This window comes from Phocoena sinus, chromosome 10 (assembly GCF_008692025.1).
Source record: "Phocoena sinus isolate mPhoSin1 chromosome 10, mPhoSin1.pri, whole genome shotgun sequence".
Taxonomy (NCBI): domain Eukaryota; kingdom Metazoa; phylum Chordata; class Mammalia; order Artiodactyla; family Phocoenidae; genus Phocoena; species Phocoena sinus.
Genome location: NC_045772.1, coordinates 4,373,272 through 4,400,415, shown reverse-complemented (window position 1 = coordinate 4,400,415; position 27,144 = coordinate 4,373,272). Strand labels below are relative to the sequence as shown.

Below are 27,144 nucleotides of genomic sequence, written 5' to 3'. Positions count from 1 at the left end.
ATTTATTTTTAAAAAAAGTTCACAGAAGAAAAAAATTACAAAGAACCAATAAATACATGAGTCAATGCTCAACCTCAGTTATAAGAATTGCATATTCAAACAATGAGATTATACTTTTTTCTTTACCAGATTGGCAAAGATTAAAATATTTGTTAGTATCTAGTGTTGCAATCTAGGAACATACACACTCTACTACAGGTTTCTTTTGATGGGAACTTAGCTGTATCTAGCAACATTTTAAATACACACATCCTTAGACCCAGAAATTCCACATGTAGGAAATCATCTTAGAGGTACAAGTAAAGATATAACAACAAACATTTATATAATGCTTAGATTTTTGCCAGGCATTGTTTCAAGTATTTTACCTGGAATATCTGATTTAATCTTTAAAATAACTCTACAAGGAAGGTCCTTTTATTATCCCCATTTTACAGATGGGAAATTAAGGTACAAAGGGGCAAGGTAAGTTGCCTAAGGTCATACTGCTGCTGGTAAGTGGCAGAGTCAGGATTCAAACTCAAGGCAGTGTGGCTATAGGATTTATACTCTTAGGCACTGTGTTATTTTCCCTCTCTAAAGAAAGTTTAATGCTGCATCATTTGTAATAGCAAAAACCAAATGTCCATTTTTAGACTCTGGTTAAATAAGCAAAATCTATATAATGAAACGCCAGGCAGGATTCATTAAAAATAAAGTGGTTCTCTATATGCTAAAATGAAAACATGTCCACGTTATGGTATTCAGTGAAAAAGCTTGCTGCAAATACCATCAATAGCAAAAGTCTATAATAAAACAAATCAGAAAAATAACACATATGCTTGCATACACAGAGTACGTTTCTGGAGATTATGTATCAAACTATGTTTAACAAATACCACTGAGATGTAAGGATGGGTAAGGGAAAGATTTTTATTTTTTACTTTATTCCATTCTGCATATTTGAATCTTTTAAACTATAGGCATGGTACTTTTATTACCCAAGAAATTAGCTTAAAAACACAATTACTCTACTTGGTATTCTACAATTTTTACAACATGGATTTACCTTTAATTCTTGGATTAGTTGAGTTCTCCTGTCTCTTAAATTCTTTAATTCTTTCTCATCCCAGCATCTAGCCTTGTATTTTAAGTCACTTGACCCTCCAGAGATGACTCCAGATTTTAAAAATAACGTTCCATCAAGAGCTACTGTCTGTAAAATTAAAAATATTTTACCTTGGAGAAATGTACATAAAGATAAAAACAGAACGTAATATGACAACTTTCACAGCTGAGACTTTGTAGATGAGAAAAACTACTTACTGAACTCCACTAATAAGATAATTAGCTTATGAGGGACACCAGCCAACAAACTCAAATACAAAACCCTGTTTTGCTAAGGCCCAAACAATTCTAGGCAACAGATTAGCAGCAATTTAAAAATTTCAAAATAAAATTATATATTAGTTCTAAACATATTCAATATTGAGAAGAAAAAACCAGGAGTATTTGTATTTAATATCTCATAGTTTGTATTATATAATACTGTATTTTAAAGAATCTGACATCACATGTCAAAGACATACTAATGAAAACAGTCTTAGTTACTTCAGGATATCAAAAATATCACATTCTCTAAAATGAATATGAAACTGGGACCAAGAAAAAAACTTAAATGGAGTCAAAGGTATAAAATAGCTTCAAGTTTATAGTCCTATGAGTAACCATATGCTTTATAGAATAAATGAAAGCAATTCTCAGTGTTCTGCGAATGTTTCTAATTAATTAGTCAAAGCAGAGGAGACAGCTTGTGGAGGACTAAAACCACGTAATGTGAACTAATTTTTAAAAAAAGCTGACAGGAATCTCATTCATTCCTGCATTCAGTCAAACATTCTCTTTGTGGCTGCTGTGTTTGAAACATTCTATACTGGGGACTGGAGTGACCAAAAGGGAGTGAAATATGGTAGTGACCCTTAGGGAGCCATGCTGGTAGGAAAAAGAAACATATAAACATATCAGTACAATGTAAAGTATGAGACAATAAAAACATAGAGTAATCTGGAAGCTTAAAACTTGGGTGCTCCAACCCAGCCTGGAAGGTTCACAGAAGGCTTCCAGTGGAGTTGAAGGCTTTCACTGTATCTTATCAGAGGTACTAGTTAGAAGTAGATTAATTATATTTAACTGAAAACTTAGTTTATTTCTCTCTTGCAATTACAGAGGTAAACATTCCAGCGTATGTATGGTGGTTGCATAGTTAACAAAAAAAGACTCCTATAATATTGCTCTACCATCCTTAGTACTTGGATTACTCCTCAAGGGAGACAGGTTTCTTATTTTCTGGAAGGCCCTCGGGGCTCCCTCCCCTCCCAACGGTTAGCTTGGCAATGAGTTTTCTCATCAGGTCTGAACTTTGGAAGGACACTAGATCTCTACTGGATACCAACAGCCATGGCATGGAAACTGAACTCCTGTAGATAAGCTCTGGTTGGTCTGGAAAGCAGCTTCCTTGACCAGGAAGCCCACTGTTACGTGATCAGCTTACTCCTCTGACCTCCCCATAAAAATATAAAGTGGTATGGAGGCAGCTTCCCCCTCCTGGAACACTTTTAGCTCACGCTGTTTCTGCCTGGCCAAAGCCCACCTCTGTGGAATGAAAGCTGAGGAAATACACAGGCTCCACTGCTTCTCTGCTTTTAATTTGTTCTAAATAAAGCTTACTTTACATCTACAGTGTGTCACTACTGATGTGTGTGTCAGTGTTTCTTTTATGACAATCTCAAGTCATTCTGTAGTCCAAGACGACTCCTAGAGCTCTAGCTATGTGTCTGTATTTCAAGAAAGAAGGGAAAGAATGAGGCTGGTAGACAGGGCAGATCACAGAGTTCTCAGTATGTCATCACAGGAAGAATGTGGATCAAATACAAATGAGGACTGATGGGGCTTGTGGAGGGGGCTGGGGGATTAGCACTGAACAGTCTAACAGCAAACAGGAGAGTGAAATGGTCAGATATGAACTTTAAGTACACCAATCTGGCAAGTATCTAGAAAATGGGGTGGTCCAAGTGAAGCCAGAGGTGATGGTATGAAATCAGCCAATACCTACAGTGAAGAAAAGGAAAAAGATTTGAGAAATATTTAGGTGGTATAATCAGAAAACCTTGGGAATTGTAGAGGTTACAAGGAAATCCATGAGGAGAAAACAGAATTTCATTGGTTAGAATAGTGGTACTAAGAATTGAAGAACACAGGAGAGGGATCAAGATCTAGAAAGAAGAACCTGAGTGTAGTTTTATACATGATGATTTTACAGTGCTTGTCGGCTAATAGTTTACTTATTTATAATGTATGTCTTGACTATTTCCTAAAAGAAATTATTCTTTTATAGATTATAATAAAGATTATTATAATAAATATAAATATACAATAAGATAGCTACAAATAATAATTAGAGATAACACATTAAACTAGGTGAAAAAAGAACAAAGTATAAATAATTTAGACTCTGATGAGAAATCAGTAAATTCAATCAAATAAGTAGGAAGAAGAAAAATTATTCAATATATGATGTTGGGACCGGTAATTAACCATTTAGGGGGAAAAAGCTAATACTTACATCTAATAATACATATTAAAATGAATTCTAGATTAAATTAAAATATAAAAGTGATACCATTAAAAAAAGTGAAGTTAAGTAAATATATTTTGATCTCATAGTAAAGACTCAATTATACATACACCAATACCTATAAAGGTTAAGAGTAATACAGCTGATTATCAAATATATGGCATATATACCACAATACTCACTAGATCTTTCTAGGGTATGGTTGCCAGACTTAGCAAATAGGAATACAGGATGCCCAGGTAAATTTGAATTTCACATAAACAACAAATAACTTTTAAATGTATGTCCAAACATTTTATCTGGCAACTCTATTCTAGAGGACATGTTAGGGATGGTTATTTTCCTTTTTGAGCTCTTTTCCCCAAAATGAACATTTATTAACTTGTGTTTCCGATATGTAAAAGCCAAATGTAACACAAAGGAAAAGAATCCATGGGCTGGCTTGGAGAGAAGAGAGAGAAGTGTATTGAGAACTTTGAGCTAAGAATCTGTCATAATACTACACATGGTGTTCTAATGCCAACTCTCTCTTCCCAGCCATACTTGGGCAAGTCAACTTCCTGTCTCAGATCAGAGGGACAAACGGTGTTCTGAGACTCTTTTTACTTTCATTGCTTGGTTGGCTGCTGCTGTTGTCATGGCAACCATTTACCATACTGTGCTTGACAGAGTGCATTTATGCTATTCGATTCTATGTTTCAACCCCGTGAGGTAAATATGATTTCCATTTTATAGATTGGGGCTTAAAGATATTAAGAAACTTGCCTAAAGTCATACACAGGGACTAAAATTCCTAAACTAAAAGTTGGTCAAACATCTATGTCCATGTTCTTTTTTTTTTAATGTCCATATTCTCAATAACCACCATGTTATAGACCTTCAATTCTAAAAATGCAATGGGCAGCAATTCATAGAATTACAGGGTTTTTTTTTTGATAGTTTCTAGGTTTATTAAAATAATTTACTTCTTCTAAAAGTAAACTTAGTATCAAATAACCTATTTACATTTGATTTACAAACGAATTCCTATTCTGGAAGGACTATAATTTCTATTTCCAGCCTGCAAATTCCTTAACTTACAGCTTACAATCGTTGCTCAGTGCAGTAATCCTATGCCTACTTTGGAGGTTGCATTCCTGAAAAAATACCATGGCTGGCACAACTGGGATCTTATATAAAATAAGGAGTTGGAGGAATTTTTAAATAGCATTAAATAAAATTTCCAGAGAACATGGCTTAGGAAAAGGAGAAACTTTTTGGCATTAAAAATTTGCCCTGAGGGCTAACCGATCATTCCACTGAGCCAGCTTCAACTGTTTCAAGAAATACAGTTTCAGTGTTACAAGCAGATCCTCTATAATTTTTGTGTTATGCAGATTATACCTAGTTTTTAAGTTGCCTTTCACTGATATGGAAAATAATATACTTTAACTTTTGCTTTTATTTCTGAATGGGTAAAATATTCATGAGTTCAAAATCCAAAAGATACAAGAGTAAAGAGTAAGAAATCTCCCTGGCATTGCTAGACCCCACCACCCAGTTATCCCCCCCAGAGGTAATCGATGCTGTCAATTTCTTATGTATTCTTCCAGAAATATTTTTGCATAAACAAACACACACACATATCTCTTCTTTCCCCATTTTTCACATAAATGGTAACATACTACACTCTAGTCTACTTATTACTTTTTTTAAAACTGAATGTATCTTGGAGATTGTCTGACACTTGTATATAAAGAGCTTCATTCTTATTTAAGGTTGCATAGTGTCCCATTCTATGAACGTATTATAATTTCATTGAACATAGTCTTGTGCAAACTGTTTCCAATTTTGCTTGCTACATACAGTGGTTCGATGAATAACTCTTTGTATATATCATTTCATATACATGTGTATGTAACGTTCTGAAGAAGTACAACTGCTAGAATTGCCCTTCACAGAGCTGGTACAAATTCACACACCCACAGCAGTGAATGCAAGGGTCTCTTTCCCCATAAAGTGTTATCAAACTTTTTTATGTTGATCAATCTCACAGGTGAAAATAGTATTACAGTGTAGTTTTAATGGGCATTTCCCATATTTGGGTTTTTTTTTGTCGTTTTTTTGGTCACGCACATGGCATGCAGGAGCTTAGTTACCTGACCAGGGATCTAAGCTGCGCCACCCCCTTCCCACCCCGGCAGTGGAAGAACAGAATCGTAACCCCTGGACCACCAGGGAACTCCCTATCCAAATGTTTTATGCATCCTAAAACACAGAGAATATTCTTCAAGTGGAATAACAGTACTAGGAAGAAGATAAGAGTCCCTGGAATATACTTAATGTAAAAATATGACAAATAAACCTGATTAAAATTTTGAAATAACGGTAAGAACAAAATACAGCCTAAAGGGGTAAGGCATGTTACTGTGGACAAGATATAAACCATAAATATATGTTGAATGAAGGAAGGATTAAACACAATCTTATTTTCATGTGACTTCTTTAAATTGACCACACAAATCTTCAAAAATCAATTTTACAAAATACATTTTACAAACATTCAAAAATCAATTTACCATAGTTAATTAGGTAGCAAAATAAGGAAGATACTGTAGTAGCTCACTTATTACACCTGCTTAAATTTAATATGTAGAAATCAATGACAGTGATTAACTAAGACAGTGATCACATTATCATTAAGATAATTATAGATATAACTACTAAAATGTATGAGAAGTTAATCATATTAGACAAGTCAATACATTTAATACTGGAAATTCCTATCTTTCATAAGAATAGCCCAAACCCCCCCACTTTGTGTTAATTTGCGATTCTGGACATTCCAGATCAAATACGTAAAATGACTAATAAATAAAAAATGACTATCACTTTTTGAGAGCTATTTCCTAGGTACTATGAAAGCATTTTGCATGTTATTACTTATTTTAATCCTATAACTCTATGAAATAAGTACTATTATTTCCCCAAATTTAGATGAACAAACTAAAATTAGAGGTTTAGAAACTTGTCTAAAGTCACATAATTAATTACTAAGTAGTATCACTGGTCTTACTCCATAGTTTATGCCCTTAGGCATTGTGTTACATTTCATCACAGATGTAGTTTAAAAAAAAACTATGTCAGATAATTTGAAGAATTTAAAACTGCTTAACTAAATACAAACTCTATTTCAATTGACAGTAAAACAATATTTTTAAAACCAAAATTACTCCCTTGAGAGACTGGTATCTAGTAACCTCATTTCAATTGTGCTATTTCTACAACTTCAAAATGTGTTAAAACCTTGAATGTGTAAAAGGACAGTTAATATCTCCATTGAGCTATGGAAGAATTAACCCAGAATGTAAAATAAGCACCTAAAATCTCTTCTGGTATTCAGAAACACACGTATTATATATGTAAGTACAGGGAGAATCTGAGATTCGACAGGGGCATTTATTATATACAGAGTAAAAAAAAATTAAGAGCTTTAGGCTCTCACTACAATAAATCTAACATCCAAAATATGATTTATGATTTGGGGAAGTATTAGAGAAATTAATTTTTTGAAAACTGAACATTATAAAAACTACTGAAGCCATTAACATCTTAGGTTCTATTTTAGTTTCCCCTACATAAGAGAACATATGAAAGCATATATAGATATTTGTGTGTGTAATATGTTAGTCTTATAAATACTGCTTCAAATTACCCGAAAGTACAATCTAAGCCTCTTACTTTCCGTCTTTCAGGTCCATTGAAGGCAATATGCCTTGCTTCTTCCACAGTCTCACAGACAAGGCCATTTCCACAGACAAACTGAATTACTTTCTTCAGCTGAGGAAACTGAGTCTTTATGACATCAATCACCATTTTACAGCCTTTAATCTCCCGTAATCTTTCATTGATTGGTTTGATCTAAAAGGTTTAAAATATACGTGATATATTAGGTATATTAAAATAAAACCCAAACACTCAGTACATTCTTTTTCAAAGAACATACGTAAGCATGAAAGCAAATCATTAGTAGTATGCACTTATACACAATGAAAGTTTGACAAGAACCTGATGAACAATATCCCACCTTTGGCTCCTGTAATATTTTTTAAAAATACACTTCATCAAAAGCCAGAAGATATAATTTCTAGATTCAACTCTGTCACTAACTAGTCGGGATAAAGCAATAGATGAGGAGCCCTTCATGCTCTCAAAATCATAAAATCTAGTGGGAGATAATATATCCATTTACATACTTTTGAAAGAGTGGCACAACAGCATGGAACTCAGAAAATCATTTTAGGCTTAAACGATCAGGAAAGCTTTTACACCTTCTTTGACATGACTTTTAAGTTGGGTCGATAAAGAGATCAAAAGATGTCTGCAATATATTACTGAAAAACAGTAAGTATAATTTCATTTTTGTAAAACAAAACAAAGGGAAAACCCTATATACAATCAAAATATGTGTGTGTGTGTGTATATATATGTGTGTGTGTATACATATATATACACACACACACATATATATACACACACATATATATATGGAGCATATAGTTATATAAATTTGTATGGATGGAAGCAATCTAAAATAGTTGTGATAGAGGAATTGAGCACTGAGATGAGGTAGGAGTATTTCCTTTATATTTGATATACTTCTGTATTATATTTTTAAAAAATGAGTGTGCCTTGAAAAAAATCTTAAGCATGAAATACATAGAACAGAATTTTAACAGGCAGATGAACTAGGTTAAATAGTTTTAGTGGGCAGAAGGTATAAACAAAAGTTTATTATTATATTATTAAAGAAAGTACAAAAGGCCAGGTCTGAACCATTAATACCCAGTTAGCATTTGCTGAGCCCCTCCTCTGTGCCAGGCACTGTGCTAGATATACTACCTGTAGTGATTCCTTGCAATAATACAATAAGGTAAGGACTAATTCCTCCACTTCACAGATGATGAAACTGACACTCAGAAAAGTTAAGGACAAATCAGTGAGAACTAATTAGAAGGAGGGCTGCTTTTTAAACTCAGGTCAGTCCAACTCTAGGGCATGTGCTCCTAACCACTATGCACACTGCCTGCAGTTCAGGGACTTGAAAGCTGGACCAAGTAGAACGTTTTCTTTATTAAGCAATGAAAAGATCACTGAAGGATATCAGCTGTGATAATGATGGAGTTCCTGCCTCAGGAATTTAAACTTTGGATGCTCTAAGGCCTTTCAATACATACCTCAAGGCTCAAAATTTGGCTTGCTCCACATCAAGAGCTGACATGTATATTTACTGGACCACATATTTACAACTGAAACTCTGGGTTGGCATTTCACCGACAGAACATATGTCTTATCCATCTCCTATTCTTTGCTATAGGACAAAATAAATTGCTGGCTAGTAGGCAGAGTGGTGCACTGCTAGAGCAATGTCCTTGAAATCACCAGGGTAAATTACGGCGAAACTAGATTAGGAAGAAATGATATGAAGGCAAGAAAGACAGCACCCACTTGATACTATTCTTTGCCTGCCAATACATTAACACCAGCCATTTGAATGAATGACTAACTGGCATCCAACTTACGATTTTTTCAATCACTACCATAGTCTCAGGCAATAAAGACACACTTTAAAAGACAGAATTTTATCACTAGTAAATACTAAGGATTATAAATTTCTTACATCAAGGTAATCTAAAGCAAGGAATGTCTCAGGTTCAGCTCTTTCCTCCTTCAGATATCGAATACAATCTTTTGCTACCTTTTCAGAGGCTACAACAATGGCAACCATGTACCGACCAAGAAGTTTAGTGACAGCCAGCTGGTATTTCTTATGTATAGGATGACACAGGTCAAGCAGTCTTCCAAACTTAGCAGGTTTCAAAAAAGGAGAGAAAAACAAATACATTAATGAGGAACATATAATTCATTGTTTTCTAACGTAACAAAGCAGCATAGACCAAAAACTAATTTTCTAAAATTATAAACATGATAATTTAACAGTCTCATTCAAATGGAAATAAATTTCATTATGAAATATCCATTTAGGTGTGTCACACTTCATTCAACAAAAGAGTAATAAGGAGGGATTAGTCATACCAAGGTATTAAAATATTTTACAAAGCTAGCAATTAAATAGTATTCATTCATTCCCTTATTTATTAAATAAGAAACTGCTGAGGCACCTACTACATGAAGGCACTGAGCCACAAACTGGGTAAACATGCCTGAGTAAAACATCCTCTCTGACCTCACAGAGCTTTCAGACTAGTAGGGAAGGAAGATATCAATAATCAATAATTGCATGCATGTACAAAGTAGAGTTATAACAGGCACTGTGATTAAGCACAGAGAGCTCTGAGAATATGTATCAGGGATGAGGTTGACCTGAGAAGCCAGGGAAGGCTTCCCACGGAGAAGTGTTTTTGGGGATCTGAAGACTGGTCAAGAATCAGACTGAAGTTCAAAAAGTCTATTAAATGTCACAATGCCAACCGTCCTGTACCAATGCTCCCTAGAATGTCTGCAGATTCAATTTTACATCTTTAGACTCTTTCTTCAATGTTAGGTTCTACTTCGAAATACCAATTTCTTCATGATAGATCATCATTGTCTTTAATACTTACTACCTTGGTCTTTGTTCTTCTCAATTTACCTATGATTAACTCAAGCCTTACTTCTAGGTCAGTAATTTGATTTTCAGCTATGTAATCCATTCCTTGTTATTTGCAATTTATTATTAGTTCAGTAATGTTTGTTCTTGATTTGTCTCCTTAGCTCTACATTTTTCTTTTTATTTTATTCCGTTTTAGCTCATATTTGAACCTGACTTTATGAATTCAAGCTCTTATTAAATTGTCCACAGCACAGAACACTTATGGGGGATTTTGTCCTGTAACCTTCTTCCACAAGGCTCTTTGACTTCTAAAAGCCTTTTAAATTATTCTTTCTTTTTATTATTATATGTACCTATAGCTGCCATATCGATTCTCTTCACCTTCCCTATATTTAATGTGGGCAGCTCTGGGCAAACCTTTTATTTTCTGTGACGGATAATTTTTTTGGTTGTCTCACCTAAAATTGAGATGGTTATCTCCTCTGAGCAACAGATGATGGACCAAGTATTTTTTGTTCTATATTCTAAGTATTTTCTTATCTATTGCCCATCATCTAAGGGCTTAGACGGCAGGGGTAAGAGAGCTGTGCTAAGGCTGTACATATGCTTTACTTGAATACCTGAGTTTTGTTCTTTCTTCTCAGTTTTTAATTAATATCCCATACCAAGGTTTCTCTCCTTGGGGGAAGAGAACAAATCCCATTCTTGGGGAGAGGGTTTTGACTTGGCTTCTCAATTTAACAAGGAGCCCTAGAGCCTTCACTTCCATCTAAGAGAAGCAGAGGTCCATGTTCTCCGATTCTATTTTAGTGATAATTTTTACTCTAAAGGAAACAAACATATGAGTTTGCTTCTTTCTAGATTAAGGGATAATAAGTGAGAATTCTCAGGAATTAATCGATGTATCAGTTTGCCTTCTGCATAATTAAGAACAAGCAATGCTATACGTCAATCTTTTTAAAGAAATTCTGGACTATTACCATTTTCTGAAGGTTATAGCATGATGTATGAGCCCCTTTCCTCTTTTGGTTGTTGAACTAGTTTCTCACTAGTTTTTGTCATTCTTCTTAGTATTAGGGGAAGAATTCTGTGACCCAGCCTTATTCCTCCATCATTGTCTAGAAGTTAAGACTAACACTTAAGAGTCAGAAAGGCAAAAAGGATGCTGTAAAGGAAACGAAGATGGGAGGCCAGAGAGACAGGAGGAAAACCAACAGAGTGTAGTATCATGGAGGCCAATGGACAGGTGTTTCCAAAGAGTGCAAGCGGTTAACACAGGGTACACTGGTGTCAGTGACAAAAGAGTGAGATGCCAGACCCCAATTCCGAAGGAAACAATTCTGTGAGGCTGACTCCCCAAGCAACAGGTTAGTAGATATTGCTGTACTGGGGCTAATGAAATACACTAGTAATACTGGATAGCAGTCACATTTGGAGAATAAAAATTCACTGTTTCAAAAGTATGCCAACAATGTCTACTGAAAAAAATATTTTAAAAAACCTGACATCATGAAGAAAATGAGGTTTGAGGACATGTGTCTATGGGCGACAGACTATTTTATGCACCTGTGTCCTTTGGGGATGTTGTCCATACCTGGACTTTCTGGGTAATGTGTTCGTGTCAATGTTTCTCCCCAATAATTACTTATCTAAAGACATTACTGGGAGTTATTTACATTTTACCTCAGTTATTTACTATTATGTTTTAAATATAAATAATAAAACACAAAACTTATAGATTTCTGAAATAACATTACTTCCTATTAATGGCAAATTTTTAATCCCAAATAAGAAAGCTTAGCCTTTTTATTTCAATTACCACAGCATCTGGGTGAAGTCTTTTAAGGTGTTCCAGAACCTCTGCTCTCTTTTGCTGACGTTTTCCCTCATGGGTATCAATTCCAGCATTCTGCAGTTCACTTCTAGTAAGATTCAGCTCTTCGTTAACTTCAGACATTCTTGATTTTGTCTTTTCAATTTCTTCCACTAGGGTTTCCTCTTGCTGTTTTTTCTCTTTCAAGAAATTCCTACACAACAGTAACAATAATACATTATACAGCAAAAAGAAAACCCCAAATTTAGGAATTACAAGATACAGTATACTCTAGTCTGGCATTGCAGAGGAATGGAATAATGCTCTATCAATTTTAAACGATGAAAAATACAATATAATAAACTTAGCACCAAACATGGGCAAAAGATATTTTAATCATTCTTTCTTGATCCAAAAGTTACATATTTCTGGATTCTGAAAAAGAAAGGATAGGTCACTATAACCAGAGAAATCATCATAAGCTTAATGGTAAGTAAATGCCAATTAAAAAGAAATTCTTTGTGGTAGAATACTTAGGTGGTGCTAGCTTTCATGACATACTTTTATTATAAAATATCGGTAACAAAAGACAGTTTTAAGTTTCACCACTGTTAAACATTTATATTTTCAGAACTTAAACCTTAGTGGTCAAGGATAATTTTTAATTATCTACAATGAAATAAAAAAACAATGGAGGACAAAGACATTATGATACAGTGGAAGCATTCATCTGATGACTATACCACAAATATCGAGACCCCTGAGATACAAGAAAGCTGCAAGGAATTTGGTTTTACTATACTTACATGCATGTTTTTATATACTCCTCCAACTTCTCTATTCGCTTTTTATGATCTTCTATTTGTTCTTTTATTTGTTTTAGATTTTCCTAAAATAGGAAATGAAATCTGAAATCAATTACAGCAAATCCAAACAAAATTGATTACTTTTCACTATATGCCCAGAACTTACTATAACAGCATACATTGTTCTAAATTTGAAATATATATAACCACATGAAAATTCTTATAAGAGCACATTTTAACTTTGAAAAGGCAATACGGTACAGAGCTTTGAGGTTTCAAGGCTCAGGGTTCAAATCCTGACTCCATCATTTATGTCCTGGCTGGAGATACCAGATCTCCAGCAAGTTTACTTTGGTAACTTCAAACCCCAGGGGGATTATTTTCAAATATCTATATACAGTTCTTATCTCTCTCTCAAACTAACTCATTCAATAAATATTTATTCACTGCCTACCATGTGCTAGGAACTACAGATATAATAATGAACAAGACAGAGTCCCTGCTCTCAAGGACTAAGGTTTGGTGGGAGAAACAGACAAATAAGTAATTCCAACAGAGTGGCTCAGCACTATAATTGTATAGGAATCTCCGAGGCAGCTATAGGCTTGTGGAAGGAGGGCTTCATGCTCCACATTCACCTTATCACCAAGTCCAAGGATTGTGGTCGTCTCCAATTCGCTTCTCACCTTTAACATTCTCCCTGTCTCATGCATCCTGCGCATTATAGCAAGATTAATCTGTCTTACTCCATTACTAAGTGATCTAAACCCAGGAGTGTACAAAAGTAAAATACACAATTCTTTTTTCAGTATACAACAGCAAAAAAGAGAAGAAATACCAGTTTTCAAGTGGTAAAGGATAAAATACACCATGAAGTTAATGATCTCATTTTACTCATTTATCACAGAAATTCACCAAACAAACATCTACTATGCTAGGTGCCAACAGCTATAAAAATGATTAAGATACAATTCCTTTTCTCCAGGGACTCCCACATTTTGAAATTAGAGTCCCCATATTGAAATTCTGTTATCTCACTTAAGAATTCCATTCAGGCTTCCCTGGTGGTCCAGTGGTTAAGAATCCGCTTGCCAATGCAGGGGACAAGGGTTCAAGCCCTGGTCTGGGAATATCCCACATGCCGCGGAGCAACTAAGCCCATGTGCCACAACTACTGAGCCTGCGCGCCTAGAGCCCGTGCTCCACAACAAGAGAAGCCACCGCAATAAGAAGCCCGTGCACCGCAGTGAAGGGTTGCCCCCACTCACTGCAACTAGAGAAAGCCTGCGTGCAGCAATGAAGACCCAATGCAGCCAAAAATAAATAAATAAAATAAATAAAATTTAAAAAGAAGAATTCCATTCAAAGAGACAGGAACAAGATTAGCTAACATCAAGGACCAAGTTTAGTCAACTGGAAACATCTGCCTCTGCCTTTACTCTGGCCAGTCCCAGGGCTTGTGTCAGGGCCTGGATGCTCCGTTGGACACGTCATGGGGGATAATCAGACTGCCTTGACACCAGGCATTCTGGATTCAAGATGCCAGCTGATCATGCTAGTTGTCTAGAAAAACCAACCCCTGCCCAGCCCCTAGTGATCTTGGATCTGTGGAAAGTTAAAGCCCTTTCCACCTGGGAACCACTAGTCCTGTGGGAAACCAAGTATGAGTACAGATTTTTTCATCTCTTTCCACCCTGATATGTTATTTCTTCTGTCAGTGTTTTTCTATTCAAAAGACAAGAGAGATTCAATCAACACTTACCGACATCTACCAAGTACATGGGACTTACAATAGGACACTATTACGAATCCTGCCTTTAAAAAACTTCCAGCCTAATAGAGCTATACCATTAACTGCACTTTTCCTCCAATCTGATAAAAGCCCTTAGACAGAAACAGATTAAGAACAATGGGTGATTAGGTGAGGAAGAAACTATTTTTCAGGGTTTTTTTTTGGTGGGGTGGGGAGAAAAGGCAGACCAGGGAAGACTTTGTGGTGTGGTAACTATTGAATTGAACATGTAACGATGAGTAGGTTTTCCCAAAATTAGCACGCACAGAGGCAAAAATGTGCAATGAGAAATCAGCATATAATTTTATAATGTGATTCAAATTATACCAGTGTTTTAAAAGTAATTACTGATATGTTATACATTTTTCTCCTTCCACAAAATGTCCTCTCTTTTACTCATATGATTATCAATATATAAGTATATTATCATATACTACCCTTCATATTTGTTTGTATTTTCATCTGCCAACTCACAAAGAGACTACAATGAGAGGCATACAGTGTCGGATTAAGAAGGTTCATTCTGGAGACAAAGTGTTTAGAATCAAATCCCAGTTCCTCCACTTACTAGTTCAGTCAAGTTAACTATCTCGTGCCTTGATTCCTTCATTTTTAAAATTCATTAACCCAACAAATAGTTATTATCTGCTCTAGATCAGGAACTATTCTAGGTGCTTGAGATGTACCAGCGAACAAAACAAACATCCCTGCTCTTGTGCAGCTTACATTCTAGAGAGGGACAGTAGACAAACAATATGCAAATTAAACAGTATGTTAGGAGATAAACACTGGGAAAAACAGAGCTAGGGTAAGGGGAACAGAAGTGCACTGGGGACGACAATTTTAAATAGGGTAGTCAGGGTAGTAGGCCTCATTGAGAAGGCAACATTTGAGCAAAGACTTACAGGACATGAGAGTGTTAAAAATTAAGAAACGTAGGGAAAGCATGTTCCAAGCAGAGGAATAGCCAGTGCAAAGGCCCTAAGGCAGAAACATGTCTGATACGTTCCAGGAGGCCATTACAGCTAGACCACAGAGAACAAGAGCGAGAACAGAAAAACAGGAGATTTGAGAGGTAAATTGGGGTGGAAGGGGCAAGCAGATCATGTAAGTCTATGTAGGGCACTCAAGGACTTTGACTTAAACTTTATGTGCAAGGGGAAGTCACTAGAGGATTTCAAAAAGAGCAAGTTTCATGATCTGATTTAGATATTAAAAGCATCACTTTGGCTGCTGTGCTGAGACTATTATGAAGGAGACACAAGAGAGAAAGCTTTCAGGCTACTACACTGATCTAAACAAAAAACAAAAAGATGGTGGCTTGGACCATGGTGGTAGCAATAGAAATGGAGAGAAGTGGTAAGATTTTTGGTATACTTTGAAGGTGGAGCCAACACAATTTCCTAAAAGAGTAAAAGATGGACTCCAAGATTTTTGACCTCATCAACCAGTAAGACTGATTTGTCATCATCAGAGACTGGAAAGACTATGTTTGGGGTGCATCTGGGTGTGAGCAGAAGTTCAGTTTGGGACTTAAGTTTAAGATATCTATTCAATACCCAGAATGAAGATGATGAGGAAGCAGCTGGATATATGAGGTTGTGAGCTAGAAATACAAACTTGGGAGTCATCAACAGATGGTATTTAAAGCTATAAGAATACAGAGGGTATGGCCAAGGTGGAGGAGTAGGAAAACCCTGAATTCACCTCCTTCCATGAGCATACCAAAATTACAACTACTTATAGAGTAACTATGAGAAAAACCTGAAGACTATCAGAAAAGATTTGCCACAAAAAAAGATATAAAGAAGGAACCACGAGACAGGTGAGCAGGGCAGAGACATGGTACAGTCAGGACCAATACCCCCGGGTTGGGGACTCATTAACAGAAGAAATATGACGATCGTAGAGGTTCTCCCCAAAGAGCAAGGGGTCAGAGCCCCACATCAGGCTCCCCAGCCCGGGGGTTCTGCACCAGGAAGGTGAGCCCCCAGAACGTCTGGCTTTGAAAATGAGCAGGGTTTACATACCAGAGAGCCAGAGGACTGTGGGAAACAGAGACTCTACTCTTAAAGGGTGCATGCAAAATCTCATATGCTCTAGGTCCCCGCACAGAGGCACTAGTTTGAAAGCAGCCTGGGTCAGGTCCACTTGCTGATCTTGGAGAACCTCCTGGAGAGGCAGGAGGCACCTGGGATCCCTCCTGGGGCACAGATGCTGGTGGCAGCCATCTGGGGGAGCTCATTCTATTGCGATGACACCAGTGCCGGCAAGCACTGTTTTGGAACCCTCCCTCTGGCCTAAAACTGCCCACCAGCAGGCCTGCACTGGTCATGTGGGGTCCACGCCCCACCCACCAGCGGTCAGCAGCAGCCCTGGGCCCTCCCAAGCTGTGCAGCCAGCCATGCAGGACCTGCCCTCACCTATCAGTGGGCCAGTAGCAGCTCTGCGCCCTTTAGGCCGCACAGCCAACCACATGGAAGCCTATCTCACCCTCCAGCAGCCGCAACCACTGCACAAAGTAGGGCCTTGCAGCCAACAGGGCCAGGGGCCTACCCCACCTACAGCATGCCCAAGTAGTTACCTCCCTGCCAACAGAAGGGTGCATGCAGCCCACACAGGGGGCACCAGTGGGGAGTGTGCTGCTGGGCCCCGTAGGACATCTCTTACATAAGGCTACTTCTCTAAGATTAGGAAGCAAAAAACAACCTACCTAAAACATAGAAATACACACAGAGAATTAGGTAAAATGAGAGGACAGGGGAGTATGCTCCAAATAAAGGATTAAGACAAAACCTCAGGGGACTTCCCTGGTGGCGCAATGGTTAAGACTCTACGCTCCCAATGCAGGGGGCCCGGGTTCGATTCCTGGTCAGGAAACTAGATCCCACACGCATGCCGCAACTAAGAGTTCACATGCCATAACTAAGGAGCCTGCCTGCCGCAACTAAGGAGTCTGCCTGCTGCAACAAAGGAGCCCACGTGCCGCAACTAAGGAGCTCACATGCCGCAACTAAGGAGCTGGTGAGCTGCAACTAAGGAGCCCTCAAGACAACTAAGGAGCCCATGTGCTACAACTAAGGAGCCCACATGCTGCAACTAAGGAGACTGCAAGCAGCAACTAAGACCCAGCACAACCAAATAAATAAATAAAATTTTTTTTTTATAGAAAGACAAAACCTCAGAAAAAGAACTAAAGGAAATAAAGAGGAGCAATCCACCCCATAAAGATGCTCCAAGGTAATGATCATCAAGATGCTCACCAAAATAGGCAGAAGGATGGGCAAACACAATGAGAATTTCAACAAAGAGTTAGCAAATATAACAAAGAACCAAACAGATTAAGAATACAATAATTGAGATAAAAAGTTCACTAGGGGACTTCCCTAGTGGTGCAGTGGTTAAAAATCCGCCTGCCAATGCAGGGGCCACAGATTTGATCCCTGGTCCGGGAAGATCCCAAATGCTGCAGAGCAACGAAGGCCATGCGCCACAACTACTGAAGCCCACGTGCCCTAGAGCCCATGTGCTGCAACTACTGAGCCTGTGTGCTGTAACTACTGAAGCCCATGTGCCTAGAGAAGCCACTGCAATGAGAAGCCCACACACTGCAATGAAGGGCAGCCCCTGCTCACTGCAACTAGAGAAAGCCCATGTGCAGTAATGAAGACCCAATGCAGACAAAAATAAATTAAAAAAAAAAAGTTCACTAGAAGGAACCAACAGAAGATTAGATAATACAGAGGAATAGATCAGCAATCTGGAAACTGCCCAAGCAGAACAGAAAAAAGAATTTTAAAAAATGAGCATAGTTTAACAGACCCCTGGGACAATATCAAGTGTACTAACATTAGCATTACAGGGGTCCCAGAAGGAGAAGAGAGAGAAAAAGGGGCAGAGAACTTATTTGATGAAATAATAGCTTAAAACTTCCCTGACCTGGGGAAACAAACAAACATCCAGGTCCAGGAAGCACAGAGAGTCCTAAATAAGATGAACCCAAAGAGATCCATACCACGACACTTTATAATTAAAATGGCAAAAATTAAAGATAAAGAGAGATTCTTAAAAGCAGCAAAAGAAAAGCAACTAGTTATGTATAAGGAAACTCCCATAAGACTATGAGCTGACTTTCCAGCAGAAACTTTGCAGACCAGATGGGAGTAGCACAATATACTCTAAGTGATGAAAGGGAAAAACCTACAACCAAAACTCTACCAGGCAAGGCTATCATGCAAATTTCAAAGAGTGAGAATGAGTTTTACAGACAAGCAAAAGCTAAGAGCTCAGCACCACTGAACTGGCTTTATAAGAAATGTTAAAGGGACTTTTCAAAATGGAAAAGAAAAGGATACAACTAGAAATCTGAAAATTATGGAAAGAAAAATCTCACTGGTAAAGGCAAACCTACAGTAAAGGTAGTAGATAAACCACTTATAAAGCTAGTAGGAAGGTTAAAAGACAAAAGTAGTAAAATCATCTGTAACCACAATAAGTAGTTAAAGGATATACAAAACAAAAAGATGTAAAATATGATGTCAAAAGCATTAAACTTGGGACTTCCCTGGTGGTGCAGCGGTTAAGAATCTGCCTGCTAAGGCAGGGGACACAGGCTCGAGCCCTAGTCTGGGAAGATCCCACAAGCCACAGAGCAACTAAGCCTGTGCGCCACAACTACTGAGCCTGTGCTCTTCAGTCCACGAGCCACAACTACTAAAGCCCATGTGCCTAGAGCCTGTGTTCTGCAACAAGAGAAGCCACCGCAGTCAGAAGCCTGTACACAGCAATGAAGAGCAGCCCTCGCTCACCGCAACTAGAGAAAGCCCACACGCAGCAACGAAGACCTGACGCAGCCATAAATAAATAAATAAATATATTTATTTAAAAACAAAAAAAACATTAAACTTGGGCTTCCCTGGTGGCGCAGTGGTTGAGAGTCCGCCCGCCGATGTAGGAGACACGGGTTCGTGCCCCGGTCTGGGAAGATCCCACATGCCGCGGAGTGGCTGGGCCCGTGAGCCATGGTCGCTGAGACTGCACGTCTGGAGCCTGTGCTCCGCAACGGGAGAGGCCACAACAGTGAGAGGCCCGCATACCGCAAAAAAAAAAAAAATTAAACTTAAAGAGGGAGTAAAAATATATGAGGTTGTTAGAATGCAATGGAACTTAAGATATCAAAATAATCATATGTATATATGAATCATATATATTACATGTTACATATGACATAACATGTTCATATATTATATATGAACCTCATGGTAACCACAAACCAAAAGCCTATGACAGATACACACAAAAAAAAGAGGAAAGGAATTCAAATATAACACTAAAAATAGTCATGAAATCACAAGGGAAGAGGACAAAAGATGAAAGGAATAAAAGATAATTACAAAGTGACCCAAAGACAATGAACAAAATGGCAATGAGTACATACCTATCAGTAATTACTTTAAATGTAAATGGACTAAATGCTCCAATCAAAAGACATGGAGTTACTGAATGAATTTTTTAAAAATGTATATGCTGCCTACAGGAGACTCACTTCAGATCTAGAGACACACGCAGACTGAAAGTGAGGGGATGGAATAAGGTACTCCATGCAAATGGAAACAAAAAGAAAGCTGAGGTGGCAATATTTATATCAGACAAAACAGTCTAAAACAAAGATGGGCATTATTATATAATGATAAAGGGATCAAACCAACAAGAAGATATAACAATTTTAAGTATATACGTGCCCAACATAGGAGCACCTAAATACATAAAGCAAATATTAACAGAGACATAAAGGGAGAAATTGACAGATACACAAAAACAGGAGGAGACTTCAACACTCCAGTTACATCAATGGACAATTCATCCAGACAGAAAATCAGTAAGGAAACACTGGCCTTAAACAGCACATTAGATCAGATGAAATTAATAGATACATATATGACATTTCATGCCCAAACAGCAAAATAAACATTCTTTTCAAGTGCACTTAGAACGTTCCCCAGGATAGATTAGATGCTAGGCCACAAAGCAAGTCGCAATACATTTAAGAAAACTAAAATCATATCAAGAATCTTTTCTAACCACAACAGAGACTAGAAATCAACTACAAGTTAAAAACTGCCCAAAACACAAATATGTGGAGACTAAACAATTACTACTAAACAACCAATGGATTGATGAAGAAATCAAAGAAGAAATTAGCAAAAACACCAAGACAAATGAAAATACAATGATCCAAAATCTATGGAATGCAGCAAAAGCAGTTCTAAGAGGGAAGTTTATAGTGACCTAAACGGAGGTAGCAGCTTTGAATGGGAGAAGATGTTTGCAATCAATATATATGATAAGGGGTTAACAACCAAAACATAGAAAGAACTCAAACAACTCTACATAAAAAAAAAGACCTGGACTTCCCTGGTGGCGTAGTGGTTAAGAATCTGCCTGCCAATGCAGGGGACACAGGTTCGCTCCCTGGTCTGGGAAGATCCCACGTGCTGTGGAGCAACTAAACCCATGTGCCACAACTACTGAGCCTGCACTCTAGAGCCCATGAGCCACAACTACTGAGCCCACATGCCACAACTACTGAAGCCCGCACCCCTAGAGCCCGTGCTCTGCAATGAGAAGCCACTGCAGTGAGAAGCCCATGCACCGCGATGAAGAGTAGCCTCTGCTCGCTGCAACTAGAGAAAGCCTGCATGCAGCAAAGACCCAATGCAGCCAAAAATAAATAAAATAAAATAAGTTTATAAAAAAAGAAAGACCTAATTAAAAAATGGGCAGGGTACCTGAATAGACATTTTTCCAAGGAAGACATATAGACAGCCAGCAGGCACATGAAAAGATGCTCAACATCACTATTCAGCAGGAAATGCAAGTCAAAACCACAATGAGATATCACCTCACCCCTGTCAGAATGGCTATTACAAAGAAAACAATAACAAGTGCTGGCGAGGATGTGGAGAAAAGTGAACTCTCTTACTGCTGGTGGGAATGTAAATTGGTGCAGCCACTATGGAAAACCTTATGGAGATTTCTCACAAAATTAAAAATTGAACTACCTTATGATCCAGCAATACCACTCCTGAATACTTATGCAAAGAAAACAAACACAATAATTAAAAAAGATATATGCACTCCCATGTTCACTGTAGTATTTTTTTTTACAATAGCCAAGATATGGAAGCAACCTAAGTGTCCATCAATAGATGAATGGATAAAGATGTGGTATATTATATATACAGTGGAATGTTACTCAGCCATAAAAAATGACATACCTATCCTCATTGTTCAAATTAAGAAATCAAAGTTCAGAGAAGTGAAATGCTTTATTTATACCAGCACAGGTCAGTGACAGGACAAGAATGGATGGAAGCCAGGTCTGCAGAACACTGTAATGCTGTCTTGATAGTAACCTCTCGTGTAGACTATTAAGTTCCTCTTGGGCTATGTCCTTAATGTTTCCAAATGACTTTCCACCTACATTATGATACTTGTTTTTTTCCTTTATCAACCCTCCTCCTAACCTCACTGGACTAACCTACATGTAAGAATAGACAATATCATCTGCCCACTCCTATCATTATACAGGTGCACATAAAATGCTTACTGACTATATGAATGAAGACACTGTCTGTTTATATCTTAGACCATGAAAGAGCACCTAAATGATACAATACTAAGCAGTCTAACAGGTAATCCAGAAAATTTAATTAATTCCTTATGTCTGATGTAAATCCATTTATATACTGAAAAACCAATATAAAAAAGGGAATAAAATTTCATGAAAAATAATTCTAAGTCATTACTGCCCAAACCAAGGTACCTGAGCTTCCCCATGCCTCCTCTTTTCAAATGCCAGTCTTTCTTCATCAGCCTTTTGTTCCCACTGCAGCTTTTCCAATTGTTGGGTCATTATAGCCACTTTCTTTCTTACTTGTTCCTTAAGTTCTTTGTATTGATCCAGCTGTATAAAGAGCATTTAAACATTGCTAACTCACTTAAAGAAGCATGAGAGGAAATTCTTTATATGCTATCCTTCACTAGCTGATAATTAAACTTATCAAAATTATGTTTTATATAAATTAGACCATAATTAGCCATTTTCTCTAAGATAGCATGAACATAAAATGAACGTCTTCTTATTTAAAACTGTTTAGATAGATCAATAAGGTATTCAAAACCAACTCTATAAGGTCTCTGTAAGAAATTCTTGAAAGAGAAAGAGCATTAAAACTCATTAAAATTCTTAAAAAAGTTCAGAGAAAATTGTGTAGTTTTCTATTTATACAGTCACAATTATTTTAGTATATATATTGTGATATAAGGTTATTATAAAATTAATGAAAGATAAATGACAAATTTAGTTGAGGGAATATTTGAAAACTCAATTATAAATTTTTGGATATCTACTATTGACTTATAATTAAATCTTATGTACTAAATGAATATTAATTAATCACTTAACATTTTAAATAATCTTAAGGAATCAATTTCCCTTTTGTCAATTAAGTGATCATGTTTCTTCACAGCCATATATTATCTGACTTTTAAGTTTTTACAATATTCATGAGGAAAAAAATGATTACCTTAAAAACATAAGAATATAATTTAATTACCTTTTATTACAAAATGATACCATGTAACCTTGTTGAAGTATTTCCTATGACTTTAATTAACTCATAAATGTTATAATGTCATCTAATTTTATGAAGGAAAAATAGCCTACTGTAAAGATTAAATTTAGATTCTACAATAGGCTGAAAAATTTAAATCCTCATTAATTTAAATTCTGAGGAAAATCTCCTAAAATATCAGAAAGAGAGGTCATCCTTTAATTTTTTTCTAATTAAAAGGAAAAGCTGAAACAATAGATTTCCCATATGTCAACTTTTTCACCTGACTGGCTTCTAGTTCAATGTCTCGCCCTTTACGTAAAATTTCTTCCTCAATCTGCTTTTCAAAACTTCTCCATGCACCATCTAAATCAACCAGCTCTGTCTCTAAGGCCTTTATGTCATCTTCCTGTTTAGAACATTGTTTTTCACTGTCCTTTATTGATTTCTTAGCCACATCTAACTTCTTGAGGTGGTGAGAAGTGTTTTCTTTAGCTTTAATGTATTGAGGCCTCTTCTGATTTAAAAGTGCTTCAAGAGATCTAAAAAGAAAAATAAAGTTTGCTTTAAAGGAAATTTAATTTTATAGTATATAAAGGGAAGAAGTTCTTTTGATCAAATCATACATTTAAAAAGAAACGGTAAAAATTGACTTTCAGAGACTATAAGCAGATCAGTGGTTACCAGATGGCAGGGGAGAACCAAATAGGTGAAGCATAGGGGAATTATTTTAATACATTTATTTAGTTACTTATTTACTTATTTTTTGGCTACGTTGGGTCTTCATTGCTGTGCTCGGGCTTTCTCTAGTTGCGCGAGTGGAGGCCACTCTGTTGCAGTGTGCAGGCTTCTTTCTAATCGCGGTGGCTTCTCTTTGTTGTAGAGCATAGGCTCTAGGCACGCAGGCTCCAGCAGTTGTGGCTCGCGGGCTCTAGAGCACAGGCTCAGTAGTTGTGGCTCACAGGCTTAGTTGCTCCGCAGCATGTGGGATCTTCCTGGATCAGGGCTCGAACCTGTGTCCCCTGCGTTGGCAGGCGATTCTTAACCACTGCGCCACCAGGGAAGTCCCAGGGGAATTTTTTAAGAGTGATAAACTACTCTGTATGATACTGTAGTGGTGGACATATGACATCATGCATTTGTGAAAACTTACAGAAATTTACAGCACCAGGAGTGAATCTTAATGTATCAAATTAAAAAAAAAATCATTTAGGAGGCCGAGGGATCCTAGACAGAATGTAGAATGTGACAAAAGGATCTAACTGTATTACAAATGTATGAAACAACCTTATTGAAGAGGGTGGGGGGAAATGTGCTAACCGAAGTAACTCTGGAAATGAGTAGAGGCCATAAAACTAAAAGCAAAAGGGATTGTACATAAGCCTTGTACTCTAGTTGATAAAGTTGCTTCCCACAAGGATATGGGTTAATAATTCTTATATTGCCATACACGATTACTAGAATTGAACAATTAAGCAAATGGATGGGAGACTGTGGAATCCAGATTTCTTACTGTTGGAATAGGAGGTTACAGATAAGCAAGAAAAGGTCAACATCAATAACGATATGGGACTTCCCTTGTGGTCCAGTGGTTAAGACTCTGCACTCCCAATGCAGGGGCATGCGTTTGATCCCTGATCGGGGAACTAAGATCCTATATGCCGCGTGGTGCAGCCAAAACAAACAAACAAACAAAAATAATAATGATGTCATTCTGATACTATGATATCTTAGATAGATGATATGTCATATAACATATATGATATATATTTTTTAAGTTTTGGTATAGCCACTTTATTTATTTATTGTCCACATCATGCAGCTTGTGGGATTTTAGTTCCCCGACCAGGGATCGAACGGGGTCCTCAGCAGTGAGAGTGGAGTCGTAACCACTGGACCACCAGGGAATTCCTCATATATGATATTTGACATCCCTGATATAATGTGATGATAATGGCATTTTACCTCTGTGGTCTTCTTCCCCCAAACCCATAAACGCTAATTATGAGAAAACTAACAGACAAATCCTAATTGAGATACTAAAAATATAAGATGTTATAAGTGAGAGAAATTGAGTGTGGGGAATATGGGAACTCTCTGTACTATCTTTAGAATTTTTTCTGTATATCTAAAAGTATTTCAAAGTAAAAAAGTTTATTTAAAAGATCAACTTTCAAAGTGTCACTTATATTTTTTCTATCAATCTACATAAAATCCAACTGTTAATAACTATTTTGAAAACTCACTTTAATTCTTTTTCTGTTTGTTGCAGTTGTCTGCTTAACATTCCATGTTCCTTCTTCTTGGCTTTAACTATGTTTTCATGACTAGAAAGAGACTCTTTTGCGACACTAAAATCCTTATTCACACGCTCTAACTCACTGTTTAGAAAAGAAATTTTTTTCTCATTGTGATACAGCTGGAAAAGCTGCAGTTGTATCTTGTTTATTTTCAGTTCTTCAAGGAGACTCTGGTAACGTTCTGCCTATAAAACAATACAATTCAACAACAGTTAAAAGGGAGTATATTTTACATTGACCTTTCATAAACTCAACTAGAGTGCCAACAAATGATTGCTAATGAATTTTTATTTTCATCATTAACAAATGTTATTCTTGCCAAAAGTACCATTATTTGGAGAAGACTTCTGCATATGCTTCTACAATAAACCAGTAAAGGACTTTATTTATTTTCTAAAATTTCTTTCTTTATTTTTGGCTGAGTTGGGTCTTTGTTGTGGTGCATGGGCTTCTCATCTCGGTGGCTTCTCTTGTTGTGGAGCACAGGTTCTAGGCATGCGGGCTTCAGTAGTTGAGGCTCACGGGCTCTAGAGCTCAGGCTCAGAAGTTGTGGCGCGTGGGCTTAGTTGCTCCGTGGCATGTGGGATCTTCCCGGACCAGGACACGAACCTGTGTCCCCTGAACTGGCAGGCGGATTCTTAACTGCTGCGCCGCCAGGGAAGCCCAGTAAAGGGTTTTATATTCATGCACTCAGTGGTATGCTGGTAAGAACCATGAAGGGCCACCCACTAACCGAGTCCTGTCCCATTTTTGTCTTGACCTCAGAGTTTGGCAAGCATGTCTGACATCAGCTTCCTCATTTGTAAACTGAAGGAAGCTATATGACTTTTAAGGTCCCCAGAGACCTTAAATTCAATGATTCCAGGTAAAATTCCTTCTATAGGATGTAATTTTTTCTAGGAATAGAACTAATAGGACTATTTTAAAGTTCTAAATTATATGTGAGATGGAAGAATTTCTTTAGTATTTGTGCTATTAATAAAGAAATAAAGTGCTGCCTTAAGAGGAAAGCTCTTAATCAATGAAATATTCCAAGTACTGGGTAAACGGCCATCTGCCAGGATGTTGTAAAAAATAACTGGGAAGGTGGACTACTGTAACTGTCCTTATAATTTTTAAAGGTCTTCAATTCTACACTGCTGTAAGTCGTTTGAGTATATTATGCATACTATAGTTTGACTTTCACTTAACACCACCCCTTTCTACCGACAAAACCAAGGACATACACATACATACAAAAATGTGAAGAAAACAGAGAAACGTCACTAATAAGGAACACATCCACTTTTCATTTATTTCTTCAAATATTTATTAATTGCCTATTGTGTGCCAAACCCTCTTCTATGTACTGGAAATATAGTAGAAAACAAGATCGAAACAGTCTCTGCTCTTGTAAGTTTATAATCTAGTTATTTTAATGGGCAGGGAGGGAAGAAGAGGAGTCAGAGATGAAATAAGCAAACAAATAATACACAAGATAATTTCATACAGCAAAATATGCTACAAAATAGGGACTTCCCTGGTGGTCCAGTGGGTAAGACTCCATGCTCCCAATGCAGGGGGCTCAGGTTCGATCTCTGGTCGGGGAACTAGATTCCACATGCATGCCGCAA

The 27,144-nt window shown here is 37.1% G+C and overlaps 1 protein-coding gene across 2 annotated transcripts in view; it reads right to left on the bottom strand.

The window, feature by feature from the left end:
• SMC1B (structural maintenance of chromosomes 1B) overlaps nt 1–27,144 on the bottom strand; it is an 87,082-nt gene that overhangs the window by 36,060 nt on the left and 23,878 nt on the right. For both annotated transcript variants that reach the window (XM_032645349.1, XM_032645350.1), the window contains exons 5-12: nt 25,478–25,716; nt 23,515–23,773; nt 22,442–22,582; nt 12,825–12,907; nt 12,025–12,232; nt 9,273–9,458; nt 7,334–7,513; nt 1,049–1,195 (exon numbers count right to left, since the gene is read on the bottom strand). In XM_032645349.1, the coding sequence (XP_032501240.1) occupies nt 1,049–1,195; nt 7,334–7,513; nt 9,273–9,458; nt 12,025–12,232; nt 12,825–12,907; nt 22,442–22,582; nt 23,515–23,773; nt 25,478–25,716 (1,443 nt within the window). The remainder of the gene's footprint in view (nt 1–1,048; nt 1,196–7,333; nt 7,514–9,272; nt 9,459–12,024; nt 12,233–12,824; nt 12,908–22,441; nt 22,583–23,514; nt 23,774–25,477; nt 25,717–27,144) is intronic.